At 36.5% G+C, this 15,334-nt stretch overlaps 4 protein-coding genes across 5 annotated transcripts; all 4 read right to left on the reverse strand.

Moving 5' to 3' along the window:
- Window positions 1-87: 87 nt before the first annotated feature.
- On the reverse strand, window positions 88-5,658 carry LOC145911827 (cocaine esterase-like). Of its 2 annotated transcripts, none has more exons than XM_082999266.1 (14): window positions 5,558-5,658; window positions 5,118-5,267; window positions 4,579-4,842; window positions 3,884-4,012; window positions 3,595-3,708; window positions 3,202-3,332; window positions 2,713-2,827; window positions 2,328-2,520; window positions 2,009-2,173; window positions 1,721-1,846; window positions 1,095-1,283; window positions 659-857; window positions 284-387; window positions 88-228 (listed from the first exon to the last, which is right to left on the reverse strand). In XM_082999266.1, the coding sequence occupies exons 1-14, from the start codon at window positions 5,604-5,606 to the stop codon at window positions 180-182; spliced, it is 1,977 nt and encodes a 658-aa protein (XP_082855392.1). In that variant the 5' UTR covers window positions 5,607-5,658; the 3' UTR covers window positions 88-179. The 2 variants fall into 2 exon arrangements, with proteins under 2 accessions (XP_082855392.1, XP_082855393.1); XM_082999267.1 differs by having other exon boundaries at window positions 3,884-3,990; window positions 4,554-4,842.
- A 482-nt stretch (window positions 5,659-6,140) lies between these two features.
- Window positions 6,141-9,075, reverse strand: LOC145911436 (uncharacterized). Its single transcript, XM_082998768.1, has 8 exons — window positions 8,815-9,075; window positions 8,415-8,503; window positions 8,066-8,195; window positions 7,829-7,923; window positions 7,596-7,648; window positions 7,428-7,531; window positions 7,253-7,314; window positions 6,141-6,916 (listed from the first exon to the last, which is right to left on the reverse strand). Exons 1-8 carry the CDS (start codon window positions 8,885-8,887, stop codon window positions 6,710-6,712), a joined length of 813 nt encoding a protein of 270 aa, XP_082854894.1. The 5' UTR covers window positions 8,888-9,075; the 3' UTR covers window positions 6,141-6,709.
- Window positions 9,076-9,313: 238 nt separating this feature from the next.
- Window positions 9,314-11,713, reverse strand: LOC145911121 (6-phosphogluconolactonase-like). The gene is made up of 5 exons (XM_082998369.1): window positions 11,512-11,713; window positions 11,295-11,440; window positions 10,700-10,903; window positions 10,311-10,451; window positions 9,314-9,693 (listed from the first exon to the last, which is right to left on the reverse strand). The coding sequence occupies exons 1-5, from the start codon at window positions 11,621-11,623 to the stop codon at window positions 9,580-9,582; spliced, it is 717 nt and encodes a 238-aa protein (XP_082854495.1). The 5' UTR covers window positions 11,624-11,713; the 3' UTR covers window positions 9,314-9,579.
- Window positions 11,714-12,044: 331 nt separating this feature from the next.
- On the reverse strand, window positions 12,045-14,552 carry LOC145911120 (nucleoporin Nup37-like). The gene is made up of 6 exons (XM_082998368.1): window positions 14,225-14,552; window positions 14,041-14,174; window positions 13,460-13,646; window positions 12,998-13,202; window positions 12,652-12,787; window positions 12,045-12,198 (listed from the first exon to the last, which is right to left on the reverse strand). The coding sequence occupies exons 1-6, from the start codon at window positions 14,439-14,441 to the stop codon at window positions 12,073-12,075; spliced, it is 1,005 nt and encodes a 334-aa protein (XP_082854494.1). The 5' UTR covers window positions 14,442-14,552; the 3' UTR covers window positions 12,045-12,072.
- Window positions 14,553-15,334: the final 782 nt, after the last annotated feature.

A 15,334-nucleotide genomic window follows, 5' to 3' on the forward strand; every position in this document is an offset into this window, starting at 1 on the left:
TATACTTACCCTACTTGGTATCCACGCGAAACTTACGCTGTACTGTCGTTGTGTATAACTTTTATCACCAAAGTTATTCGTGCTTGGCCCAACTTTATTGAAAAACACGCTTCTCATTTTATAAGCGGGCAACGCCGTACTGAGATTGTCCACAAAACAAAACACAAATAAATACTATTTTATTCCGCCTGTCGGCACGCTTTGCCTTCGTCAGCCAACTTCTTGTATCTAAAAAGAAGAAAGTTTCGCCGCGAGAAGAGACACATACGAAAAAGTCCCTTACTTTTGAAACTCAGCCTTCCATGTTTTGTAATCGGACAGCCAGGATACGTATTCCTCTTTCCAGGCGAGGTATTCTTCCAAATCAGCGCACTGCTCTGGTGGATTCTGAATACATGGACGGCGTGTTTAATTTAGTTGTGGTTTTCAAATTGCATATTTGGTTTGACAAGTCAGAAGGTTGTCCAGGGAAACTGGGACAGGAGAACCTTTGCAGTTGGAAACAATAATACTGATCAAGTTACAGGAGTTCATACAATACAGATTTGATGATTTTTACAGTAGCTTTCAAAAAATAAATCAATTCTTGCAGAGTATTTTTAAAAACATAAGTCACGCAAAACTGTACAAAAAATTATTTCGGAGCGTGAATTCATACCGTAGGTGGAACAGGTGTTGATGTTGCGTCATCGCACGAAAGGTCGTTGATGACGTAAGGCACAACGTTCTTCCACAGGTCACGTGCACGACGGTAATAGTTTTGTTGCATGGAATAGGAGCTTCCAATAACGAGGGTGTCCATTGTCGTTGGATCGTAAACATTCCAGTGCACGTTGGATTCCGGTAAGGTAATATTTCTGAATAGTTCAGGTTTTTGTCTTGACAAGTACAGATTTATGCAGTTTTCATCTTTATTCTACACAGCCTCCCACATTAACCGGTTTTCGGAAAAGTAAAAAAAAACTACTCGCTACAGCTCGTTTGTGAAAAACCATGAACAGTAAATGATGATGGCTTTGTTTTTACAAAGCAACCTTTAAAGCCGTTAGCAATCGATCAAAACTAACGGTACCGAAAAATCAATGTATCCTTACCCCATGCGTAGAAAGCCTTCAAGCGCTCCAATCAGCATTTTGCTGACGTCATCACCATCCTGTGATAGAATGGAGGAGACACTGAAAAAACGTCCTGGAAGACCTTTTTCAAGTAAGTTGATCCGCAAACGCTGCGGTTTCATTTGAAGAAAATAATTCAGACCGGGTTGATCCAAACGCAAGAAATAGCTGCAAGAATCTCTCATTTCATTAATATTTTTATTTATTAATCACATAAAATAAATTGCACTCATAGATACTACGCACATGACCAGTAAACATGAAACATAAAGTGGTGTGGATACAAATAAAACCACAAGAGTTACCGGGTCTCTAATGGTTTTCTGATGTATTTATGTTGCCGAAATAAGATGGCGAATGTTAATATTATGCTGAGCTACACACACCGAGCCGAGTATTTATCTGCTAATGACAATGCCGTTGGAAAACATTTTGTTGTGATAATATTGTCAAGGTTTTTGCATTGACAAAAATTCGGCCATTTGTTGTGAGTTTGTTGACCACAAACCAATAGTAAATGGTCAGAAACGGTTTGTTTTGAATCTCGAACAAATAATCAATGAGATTTTCTGTATCACCTTGTATTGTTACAGGCTATAACTTACGTGGTAACATTTAGTTGTCTTAGCTTGTCCGCAAATGTGATGGAAGGAACAACAATATTCCAGTCTTTCAACATATTGAGCAGACTTAGGGCTGTGGACGTTTTTGGATCTGACTCGTCGTAATTTCTATACCCACATGCAAAAAAGTGTGTTTTGTGTCTTATACTTTTTTAACAAAGCAAAATTATATCTTAATTTTTAACTTCAGATGACCACAGACCAACTATCCAACATTTCAACACAAGTAAAATGTTATCAAACTTCAGAAAAACCCTTTTAAATAATTACTTGTAGTTAAACTCCATCAGTGTAGACATCAATTCAAACTTTGACTGACTCAGATGTTGGTCTTTCAATATTAGAGCCGCGGCGTTTGTTATCGTTACGTTGAAATTTGCCAATCCAATGTATTTTAAACTTTCCAGCTCATCAAGGCCAAACACTACCTTGTATCTGAAATAATCCAAAATCAAATTTAAAGTTATTTTTACTGGGCCAACATATTATCTTGCCTATGAAAAACAGAACATGATATTTTTGATTTTATAAATACAAACATTGTGAACACAACAATAGTTTCTGGTGGGAAGTTCTATCTAAAACTCACTGATCAACATTAGGTGCCCAGGAGGAAAACTCTTCTGGGAGCCCAGGGAGGAAATTCTCCCCGTAATTGAAGTGGATGATGTCCTCCAGAATCTTCCTGCTTTGTATTTCTGTGGTGATTCTCACAATTTCCTCCGCACTTTTCGATCGCAAACAACTAAGTTCGTCAGAAGAGTTTTTGCAAAATGTCAAATCTAAAATACAACAAAACTGTTTGAAGTGAATTATGTTGTTGTAAGTCAGTTAAAGAGTGAAGATACTCATCATACACCGCCTTAATCTGCAAGAGGAATTATTTATCCTAAGCATTAGGTAAATTTGTTTTTAAGCATTGGGTATATTTGTTTAATCTTGACAATCCAATAACCGCACGCCAGTATTCTTACCTAACACTCTTTGATAATTTTCCCTCTGCTTTTTTACATCGGCATGTTTGGTTTGTGCAGCTCCCAGAATAATCGCACGTCGAAAAAGACTTGCGTTGTTTAATGGAGACATAATCTGCAGGAAAACAGTGCAAAACTTAGTGCATATGATACAGCGGACTTTCAATCTACACATATCTGCTCCATGCATATAACATAGGTCTGTCCTGGAGGTAATTTCTCGGTTAAATTTTGCTGTTGGAATGTTGATCTATAGAATAACTGGATTTGTCCGGATGAGCTTTTTGCCTTTTTTAATTTTTATCGTGTATTCTTTTTAGCGTCATACCACTAGTTTTCTACAAGGCACATGGATCATTGATCACAATAATCACCAGATTTTTTTATGACACGGGGATTCGAATCACACCTGGATTCGAATGGGCGAGAATACCGGTCAGGTTTTCCACTTGGTACATGGATCGGTCTGCCTGTTTTATTAAATCTTACCTGGGCACTAACACAGCTCCCTCCAGCGGAATAACCGACGATTGTGATCGCATTAGGGTTTCCATGAAACAATGCAACGTGTTCTTTTACCCATTGTAAAGCAAGGCGCTGGTCGTAAAGTCCGAAATTGCCTGGAACAGAACAAGTTTATCTTCAAAAACGTAGTGCATTTTTAGTTCAGCTTTATTGGGGCTTAATTTATACAGTTTTCTCAAAAAAATATATTCGCCCCAACAGTGTCTACATGCAAAATCAACACAAAATGGAATCACAAAATAACAATAAAAATGCCCATAGGTTTGTTCGTCGCAGCCGTTGGCAAAACTAAACAATTTTCATCGCTCATAGTGACCAAATCTCAAACAAGAGTTGAAAGCAAAGAGTTTAACCAACCTTTCACAATGTCGTTGCCGGATGACAGAAATCCGAAGAAACCCAAACGATAGTTTGCAGTCACAACAACCACGTTTGCATCCAGAGCCAGCGATCGAGCGTCGTAAGTCGTGCCTTTGTATCACAAGTAATAATATCTCGTAACCAAAAGCGATGAAACGTTTATTTCCTGGCTAAAATCTATCAGTCTAGATATATAAGACAAACGTATTTTGCTCGTAACCAGAAGCATCTTTATTTCTAATTTCTATGCTTGTGGATTTCAGAGGTGAAAAAGATTTCTACTTACTCGATCCGTATAGAAGGTTGCCTCCATGAAAATATACAACGACTGGAAAGCTCTGCGTTGTGTTGGCTTGAGAAGGTGAATAAATGTTAAGAGTCAGGCAATCCTCGCTGAATTCACTTTTTGAAATGTCTGTAAAAAAAGACCCAGTGTTCAAAAGACTTCGACTGACGACATCATCGGTCGGCAATATATAAGGTTTGCTTTGACCTCCTCTACTACATATAGTACTACGCGTATAGCTACTGTATATGGAGAGATAACAGTCGTGATTAACAGGCGTCCAGGTTCTTTGCAATTGTGAAAGGCAAAAAATACTGCAAGGAAAAAGGTCATGAATGACCACAGGAATTAGCCTGTGCAGGTCTGTGTTGAATGACGGATTTGTCTTTGTACGTATCAGTATATCCCGAAAACTCAGAAACTAAGTTGATCGTCTGTTACTCTTTTTTTGAGTTCCGGGAAAAAGAAATATTGCGTTACGTTATGTTTTTTTTAATATATTATATCCTAGTTTCAAAAAAAAATATCAATCCACTTTAACCGAGGCCCCACAAGAGGGGGGTGGAGCCGGTGCTGGATTTTCTATACATCTCCAGAAAAAGGGGTCCTCGTGCCGGTTTGTCTCTTTAAGGGCTTTGATTTTACCCATGCAGGTTATGTCCATATATACTATATGAAGAAAACATAGAACATACCTCCAGTTTCTTGCATACATCGGTAGCCAGGAACAGTAGCGTCCCTAATTCCAGTCCATCCAGTATGTGACTTGGGTTTGCGGAACCTCAGGGCCCCGACAGGCGGTTGGGCGTACGGGACGCCGTAAAATACGTTGACGCCGGCCTGTTGGATGCCACGAAGGTTTCCCATTTCCACAGTCGTGTTCGGGAATCCGAGAAGACGATACAGCGGCGTGTAGTCGGAATTAAGTAAAAGTTTGTAAACGAGATCACTGTCAGGTGCTGTCGAGTTAAAATGAAACCTTTAAGACTTGTTAATATTGCCGGACCGTTCCGTCTTACTTTCAGCTACAATTGGTGGACTTTTGGATCATGTTTACCGGGATTAATTGTGATTTTGTGTTTAGCAAACTCATTCAAAATAGTTAGTATCGTCGTTAGGTTAGCTAATTACATGCTACAGAAAACATTTCAAATTTTCTGCTGATAAACGCAATTAACCAAAATGGAATTCTTGTCTTGTACATTTTAAGCAACCTTTGAGCAATGGTGCTTACCAGATGTCGGTGGTTGTTCTGTAACGCATAATTTGCATGCGAGAGGGCACTTTTCACGCTCGAATGGTTTCAAGTGAGAGCAGTCAGGAACAGACGCGACGAGATCCTTGCAATAAACTTCGTCCTTGCATTGCTCTGCCAGTACAACGTCTGAAAATAAAGTCACTTTTATAGCCTTTGCTCCAAGACCTATAAGGTGTCATCAGTGCAGTTGCATTTTTTTTGCTCTAATTGATTATTATGACTCTTTTGCACACATCATTATTATTAATATGATTAACTGTTAACAGCCTACACATATGAAAAAAAATCACTAAAAAGTTTTTGACATGCAGTTTACGGCGTATTGTCATAGGCCAACTACATTCTTGATAAAAAAAACATAGCTGCGCGGTTTAAATACAGCGGAGATCACTACAAACAACGAGTGTCTTACTTACATGAAATCGCAACGACGATCAAAAATGCGGTGAAGGCAATTCTCAACATTCTGTAAAATTCTGTTGATTGTGCGGTCCAGTATTAACAACTACAACATATTACCACGAACTCTGCATTTGCGTTTAACCGGTTATGTAGGTGAGCTGCGGTTTGGACCCTTGCCGTTACTCGACGCTTCACATAGCCTACGGTGCTGTGCACCTTAACCGCCGATAATCTTCATACCTAAGCCCTAATAATAAACCCTTACTGTAATGTCTACACGCATTATGGTAAGCGTGACTTGATTTGCTGGCTGATATTGTTGTGTATACGAGCAACTACGAAAACTGATTCAAAACCGTGTTTCTGAAGTCCTCTTGGCTGACCCAATCATAATGTAAGCGGAAAATGTTAGCTGTGCTAGATTCGTCAAAACCACGTGGGAATTTTTTTCAAATCGTCGCTCTGACATTAGTCGACAGAAGCAAAAAAAGTTTCTTGAAACCATTTACCCAGGGGATATACTCTGACTCCGCGAATAATAAGCTGTTCCTTTTCAGTGTGTGTACAGGAATAACATTTCTCCAAGCATAATAAGCAACCAAAATATATTTACAAATACAAAACAAGTATAAATTCAGACAATAATCTCCACAAGCAAAAACTTTCAATCAAATATACAAAGCCAATTAAATAATTTTGAATCAATGTAGCTGGAAAATTTTTTGTCATGTTTGTTTGTCCGGACATAACATTGCACTGGAGTTACGGGCAAGTATGGAAACTACATTCTAGGGCTACGTCATGCAGCAATGCAAAATTTCTAAACGGACTACGAATGAGGCTAGTTAAGGCTTATATCCTCCCATAGTATAACATTGGTTCACGCAAGTTGGTCTGTAATATCAGGTAAAATAAATGGAGCAGTGTGGTTTGAAGAAGGTGGGTGTAAGACAAATTTTGTACACATTACTGATGAGAAAAAGAGCACAGAAGCAAGCAATTTTAGTATGTTTGATGTTTGCAATATAAAAGCTAAAGGATGAGTTTTAAAAATGTATGCAAAAGCAGAATGACAAAAACTGGATATCACACTGCTGTGTACAATGGCTTGCTAAATTGTCATGTGTACAAGCAAGCAAGTAGTTCACTAACTAACAATTTTAATTTTATCTGTACCCCTGAAACGCTGCATTTAAAGGAAGTTCGGGGCAGATGATATTCAGGTTTAACCCATCAATTTCATTAATTTTTAAATCATCTACTAACTGCACAACATTGTTGTAAGGACCAAGTGCCGAAATCTCCTTTGATTCGGATTGAAGTTTGAGTCTTGCTTTGTACAAACGTTCCTTGCAGGCTTGACTTGGGTCTCCCTATACAGTTAGTTGTTGGTCAAAAGTACAGAACAAAATTATTTAGTCAAGCAACAAATGTTTCAAATTTGTATACTTGGCAGTAAACATTGGTCTATTGCAGGGGTTGGGAACCTTTTTTGGCCAAAGGAGCCATGAATGCTACTTATTTTTAATTGTATTTCTGCGAGAGTTATATAATATTTTTTAACACTTGGTAAACAAGTTCAAGCGACTGAAATAAACTTAGATTTATCTGCGAGCCATCATTTAAAGAGCTACGTCTGGCTCGCGAGCGCCATATTGGGCACCAACACAGGCACTTTACTGAATATGAACATTTTTTAGTAAGGGTACCTTAAAATGATAATGGTAGACTTCATTTTCTTCCTTTCCTTTTATTGCCAAAGCAAATCCTCCTAAACCACATCAAAATTAGATAGATACTTTACAATTGGTCGATTCAACATTTACTGTTGGGACTGTTTGTTTTAGATTCAGCAAGTTTGTAACTTTACAAAGCAAAAATTACCCTCGCTTTGAAGAGATTCGCTGAATCTCACTAGATAGGTTTCACATTGTTGTTTAGCCAAAACTGTCTGCGCCTCGTCGCTGGTCATGAAACCCGCAAACCAACTGCAAAAAAACAATGTTTACAAATGAAAATGTTACCTTTGTGGGTGTGCAACATTTTTATTACCTAATAAATGATCTTCCTCTCTTTATTCCACCCTTTTTCATCAGATTTTCAATCTATACCAACATAAATAACATTTTCTTTTTAATCTGTAGCTAAAAGACTTATTATTTTTGTTTTCAAACAATGTAGGTTTTACAAGAAAAACTGCACTAAGATATTGATATTAATTGCAGTCAGTAAATATGTTTGTTCGAAAACATGCACTTTGTTTTAATCTTTAATCAGCTTTTAACCTGCTGCAAGCAATAACAGCTGTCACCATTGGGAATTGATTTAAAACTTCCAAACCACCTTGTAACTGCAATAAAACCGCTTACTGACAGAAACCCTGTAAACAAAAGGAACACCTTAACAAAATAGTTAGTTTCCAAGTTAAAAAAATTTAAAAGTTAAAATGTAACAAACAGATACAAATAATCTTCAAGCTTACATATAACAATACACATTACATTATTTTTTGCATTATATACCATCCATGATGTTTCTGTTGTTTGGCCCGACTAGAAATCGAGACAGCAATTTCCAAAGATGTTCGAATTTGGGCATGGATCCATATTTTTCTCTTAGTTTTTTATGCAAACTTTCCAACTCCTTACGTTCCTTCTCAAAAAAATACAAATTAAGTAGCAATATATGTTTTTAATCTATATTTTTATGTGAACTAACAATGCCTCTATGTTTTTAGATATTGGTGTTATCAATCACAAGATAACTACAGATTCACAAGATAACCACACATTACATTTAAACTATTCATGTAATTGTATGACAGTGGTTTTTGAATTAAGCTTTGATTCCAATTCACCACTTTTTGCCTACCCCAATTTTCGCTTGTTCATGGTGCAGTGATGCCCATAATTTCTTATCTTCTTCACAAAGAAATTGATGTGTGACCCCATATTCATATTCTTAAAGCATATTGCGTGGTTACACAAATGGCTTTACCAATAGCTCACAAATTCATTGTAGTAATAAGAAAAATTTTAGGCTTTGAAATTGTCATTGCCAAAACCTCAACAACAACTGCAAATCATAGCATAGTTAAACGTAATCACACTATTCACACATTCACCACAAATATGTACCAACAAGTTGTGTGATCATTCTACACTTAGGGGCTAATAAATTTAATATTGAACTTGAAAGAACACTTTAAAAATAATTACATTAAGGTGTTGAACAACTACTTCTATATTTCTACACTACTGTGACTACATACCCCTTACATCCAGCTCATGAGGTTGTGTATTTTGTATGGCCGTTGACGGAGTCCGTGCAGATTGAACTTCCATAGTTTCTGCTATCAGAAAACAGCAACAAAGCGTTGCGCACAAAGCTGACAAACTGCTGCAAAACGGAACTAAAAAAACGCTTTCGACGACCGAATCGAAACTGCAAACATGACGCGCGGTAGTAGGTTGTACGTAAATCCTCCGTCTGCTTTACAAATAGAGGAACTAAATGTATTTGTTGACACAGCTCGTTTTGCAAAGGAAAGGGAAATTCCCATATGGGAACTTCATCGTTTGTCAGACTGCGGTGCGAATCACGTGCCTTCCTTTCTTCTTATAACCCATTGTACCAAAAGAGAAATTTGCCTCCTAAAAGTAGACTATATTGTTTTAACGCCATTGTTTCCACTGATTGGAAATATGCAATTTCAGCATTGCTTTAAAAGCTAAGGAAAGAAAGACTATCCACTACTAGCGAGCAACTGTTTTATTCCGACCAAAGCATTAATGCAATCATACACATCTGCATAGATAATACCTGCACTTGCAACTTAACGAATGTTTCTACGACAAAAAGGTACCTGCAGTCGGTTTGTGGTAAACAATATATATATTCGTTTCATACAATTCTGCAAGTGTAAATAATGTTTACAAAGCACATGATTCTTTTACTATAATACACAATACAGCTAGTTGTGACAATAGGAGGGTGGTGGTATTGCTTGAAGAACACGGACAATTTTGATAAATAATCACAACTTGCTGGCTGCCCCTTCATCCATGATCCAATGGAGGGAGCCGGATTCTGGTTGGACCCTAGCCGCTGGAAGTAGTTGGGAAGGATCAGATACAGGAGCAAACACAGCCTGGACAAATTAAGATTTTTATTACTGAACAAGAAACAAATATGTTCTTAGCTGTATAGCTTTAAACATAATTGCAAACTAAGGTTCATTGTAATGACTAACGATTGTGTAATGGTACAAATACCAAATGCATCAACAATGAATTATCAATAATGAATTTTGGTCATGGGTAATTTTAACTGTTGCAGAAAGGTAAGACACAAACAAAATTCATCATCAAAATATCCGATACCATTTTGTGTGCATCATTTAATTTATTTGTTTTTGGCACTGACCTTTAAATTATTTAAAGTTTCACCCTTAACAGAAATAAGCTAGCCACTATAGTGTGTTAAAGTTTCACCTTTTAAACACTATAATGTCAAGGTTGTACATCACCTGCCCAGATTACATTCTTTTAAATTTAGTTAAAACATAAAATTAGTTACAAATTTGAACAAGAAAGCCAAAACTAGTATGCTATACATAGAGCATATGTTTTGAACAACTCTGTGCTCATCATAAGTGCTAACTGTAATCAAGCAGTTGCATCCAGGTGCGCAAAGAGGTGGGTGTCTGCTCTATGTCTAGCATACTAGCTTTGGCTTTATTGTCCAAATTACTTAATTAACACAAACCTTTATTGTATCAGCTTTGCCGCTGCCTGCCGAAATAAAAGCTACATTTCGAGCTTTATTTATCACTGGGTACGTCATCGTTACACGACACGGTGGTGGTTTGGGTGAATCAGATATTGAAGCAATCCACTTTTGTGTCTCCTTTAAAAACAGTCAAGAGGTAATCCATAAGCAGCAGAGTAACTTTTGTTCTGTAAAATCTCCCAATATAGTAAAACTAACACCCACATACCTGATGCAAGCTGCTTAGAGTTTGTTCGTAATTATGTACTCGGTCACCGAAAAAATTACAAAATGTTACTTTTTTTTATGAAATATAGCTTCAAACTATGACTACAATCTTTGCACAAATTGTAAAGATGCGGGTGTAGCTCATAAAAAATACACACTTGCAATAATTCGTGTCCTGGAAACAGAGAACATGTGTGACCATCTGGGCCCATTCCCAGTAGCAAGAGATCAAACTGTGGCCAGTCGCCAGTAAAAGTCTTTTTCAGTTTCAGTTCATAATCTGTTGCACATTCATCCACTGACAGGTCAGGATTGATTGGGACCCATGAGTCTTGAAACCCAACTTTGTCAATTAACTTAGCCTGGAAAAATAACACATTACTGTTTTAAATAATGTGAGATGAACACAATAATGTGAGATGACAGTTTTTTGTATTGCAAATGATTTGTTTCCAGTGCTGGTTGGCACAACAAAAAACAACCCCTTTTTTCAAAAAGGAAAGGACTAAAATGTTTGTAACTAAATATAAATGTCCTAAAATGTAAAAAGTATGCTAAAAATATTTGTTACTATGCTCTTGCTGTTGTATAATGAACACTTAGCTTGTTGTTTATATTTTATCTGCCAGTCACAGGATGCATAAGCTTTACATATTGATTGCCCGACAATCTAACGTTCCCACCTGAGTAATTACTGTAAACAGGATGATTCAGGAAGTATTGAACCACACAAATAAAATGCCTACTTTTTACCTTGAATTGGCCGTATGTGCTGTCTGTGTTCGAATAAGACACCAGTCTCTCATCACAAAAAAACACTTTCCACTTACTCCAATCCACATCAGAGTTTCCCGCCAAATTCGATGCCAATATGTTGATGATACTCCCACCAGATACACCTACAGAAACAAAAAACAAATGTGTGCATGATTTACATCTGAACATTACAATCTTTTTACATTGGAATTACCCAAAGTAAATATCCCCCTTTCTTTGATTGCAGCTTTGGCAGTGTCGACCACAAACTTCGCAGAAAACCTTGAAACCTCTTCAACAGATGCAAGGATATGTTTATGCACCATTTTACAGCTTAAGTTACACTCCTATACTTTAAATTGTTCTCAAATTTAAAAGAATATTTTTGTTTGCACCTGTTTAAAAAGAAAATGATTTTGGCATTGTTGTGGGAAAAACACAAGAAAACAATAATACAAAATGTTGTTTTCCATTGGCAAAAGCACAAACAGTTCAGGAATACAAATTTCAAAATAATGACTGAATGCACATGGAGCAGGTTTTAGCAAAACATATTCAACAAAAGAACTCAAGTTTTTCATTTTGGTTTTACATTATTGTAGAAAAGAAAATGTAATCATCATCAAACCATCAGACTTTACATTATTCACGTTCTGCAAACTGAAGATGGTTTTAATTTATTTTGTACAATAACGTAATATTCACTTTCTGACAGTTAGCAAACTGAAACTCATACGCAGTTACACAATTCATTTTATGGGAGTTGAGTTGAAGTTCATGCCATGCTGAGCGAACCCAAATCAACAAATTCTACACATTTATTTCCAGCTACTGCAAACAAGGGAAGTTTGCTGTGCCAACTGACACCAGATCCAACTTGTTTCACTTCGTGGTACATTATCTATAACAAAACATTATTTCATGCATCTGACATGTAACATTGACAGCATTCACTTTCACCCTTTTACGGACAAATTTAGGCAATGAGATGTCGAGGATTTTTTTTACTTTATCAGCATTTAAAAATAATTTTGAAAAATCAAGCTTTTTATCAAGCTGTAAATGCCACCAGACATGGAATAGTAGAAAAGCCCTTCTGACACTATTTCATGTGCAAATACCGACTTTCCAGCAGCTTTCGGCAATAAGGGTGGTATTAGTTTAACAAAAAATAGTTTCAAAAGAGCCCTTTGTGCTAGTTTTTGCCATTTATTATTACAAATAAGAGTTGTCCTGTTGAACTGGTCTGATGCTACCACGCCATTTATGCCTTTGTTGGAAATGAAAAGTTTTGCTTTAAAACCTAACACAACAAAATGTTTTGTCATACACGATCAAAGAAAACTTAACCAACCTCTCTTTGACCAAGACACTGAACTTTAACAGTATGTTTCGGTCGACCTTGTGTAAGGAAAACATCTTCACTGTGTCTCGACCATCTGAACTTAGTAGCACCACCAGAATGACATTGCTTGCTTTCCTCTGGCAAACTTTGAATGACAGAAGTTCACAAATTTTATTTCTTGTTTAATATAATACAAAATTCTGCATTACAGAAAACTACACATTGAAGAATGACCATATAAAAGTAAACTACTTGCAACATTATTGTTTTTAAATTTATTTGAATTGAATTTTGGGTTATGTTTAATAATTTACTGTATTTATACTTTGATAAAACATCAGTGAAATCAACCCACCCATATTTTGACAAATCCCAGACCACCCATTCATTCCCAACACAAGCCCCAACTTTCTGGGTGTTGGCTTGGCACCAGTCGGCCGAAACCAGGGTCCCTTTATTACATTCCAGGACAGTAATTGGCCGAATGCTAAACTCAACTTCTGTGTTTTGACACTCGTAGAATCGAATTTTTCCACAGAGTTCCGCCACCATAAGCTTTTCTTTGTAAATAAAATAGCATTCAATCTACTTTTTATCACCAAAATGGTGAGAATATTTTATATATACTACGCAAGTTTACCGCTAATACTCTCAAACCAGTATTTGTATGCAACATTGACTACGTTTGAAACGGTTGTGGATAGTTTGCTTTGTCCATGAACCCACTTAAGTAAACTTGTTGGAATAGACAACAATTTTGCAAGTCACTCTGGCTCCTCATTAAAATTTTCTGGAGGCAGCAAAAGTTTTCTGATACCTTGGTCCAAAACATGCCATGTTACATCAACTCCAGCATATTGTAGTGTAAGTACAGTTATGATATCTCCCTTGTCAGCATCCCACAATCTGCAAGTGTGATCATCACTGCACGACACAAGAAGATCTTCATTTGCACCAGGATTAAATGCGATTGCATTTACCCCTTTCTGATGTCCAGTCAAAGTCTGAAATAAACAAATCCCACACTTTCATTGTTTTCTCTCCTACCACTCTTGTATTGATACTAAAATTAATTTCATAAGTGAAATGTTAATAATACAGCACATTTTATCATTATTTCACTTGAAAGTCTCACATGAAATAAACTAAAAAAATCAAAAAAACAATTTTTGTCAAAAAATCAAAGCCAGGCTGATCCAGCAGTAATTCTGAAATTCTGAAATATAGTGTGAATTTAGTGTGATTCTGAAAATATACAGTATTCGCTACGCCTGCATCTGCGGTTTTGGTAAGATCCCAATTTTTCAATTTTAGTAGTCACATGAAATAAATCTTTGTTGCTATTATTATTATGACAAATTTCAAAATCATTTCAAAAAGTACTTTCCCATAACCTACTAGTGTATTTGTGTCCTCCTTGAAATCAGTAGAAAGCACACAAACTTTTCCATTGTCAGTTCCAAAAGCAAGCTTTGCAACCCGGGGAAGGTATTTCATATTGCTCAAAGCAGACCATGATATACACGAAATTCCTGCATTAAACGCATGTCATTTTTTTTCTTTAGAACAACATATACCTTACCATTATAACTTAGAGTAAATGAATGAACATCAGATTCCTGTGAAATCAACTTTTGGTGCTCATCTTCAACTTCTATTGAAAATTCTATTGATTTTATCTGAAGAATTGTGGCAGTGGAGTACGCTAGCAGGTTTGAAGCAGCTTCATATGGGCAAAATGCAATAGAACGAACTGCAGAGTTTGTTGAAATGCTGCACCTAACTACTTCCAAAGACATTTTCCGCAAAATACACCAAATCCTCGAAAAGAATTCAGATAGTAAGAATTAATTGACACATGAGCATATAGCACAGCTTTACATGTTTTTCTACGCAGAAAAATACTTTGTACGTGCGCAAACAAATAACTAAAAGAAATGTGTTCAAATTGACCAAAAAATATTTCTATGGCCCTCTACTTAGGGTAAGTCCCTTTCTGGTAACGCAACATAGAAGCAACGATTAAATCAATGATTTTGGATCAAATCGTCACAATCAAAGTATTTGTTTATGAAATTTCTCCAATTAAGGTTATGTTTTTCACGAATTCTAGATGTTAATAAAACACACAAATTTCGCATTATTTGACTAATTAAAAGATTTGAGTCTGTGTAACGTTATATTTACACATCAGACCATAAAAGTAATGGAAAATAAAACACAGGTCTTCTGTGACGTAACTATCACGTGAGGAACAGTGTAGTTGTGATTGGACGTGATGTTTCATGTTGCTGCGTTTTCGAAGCCATTTGTGCTTGAGGGATAAATGCTGACTTACAGAAAGTTGCTTCTGCTGTGTAAAGTTGTAAATTACCAAAAATTCTGAAATATCCATTGTGTGTAAAACCGGAAATGAAGATAAAGAAACATTTTGGGGTGAGTCGAGATTTAGTTTGTCCTGTGTTCTGGTTAATTTTTCTACTGTGCAGTATATGCTACTGTTTTAAAAGGCGATACTTATTAATTGATCACTGTATTTACATGGGCATTTGGCATGCAATTATTATATGAAACTAGACTGTTGCTGTTTGTTATAGTCACTCAATCCGGTTAAGCCCCTTTGTCTTCTCAAGTAGTTGCAAATATGGACACGCTTATGGTTATAAAGGAATAACTAAGCAAGAATAGAGTA

Source organism: Ascidia mentula, chromosome 8 (assembly GCF_947561715.1).
Source record: "Ascidia mentula chromosome 8, kaAscMent1.1, whole genome shotgun sequence".
NCBI classification, from domain to species: domain Eukaryota; kingdom Metazoa; phylum Chordata; class Ascidiacea; order Phlebobranchia; family Ascidiidae; genus Ascidia; species Ascidia mentula.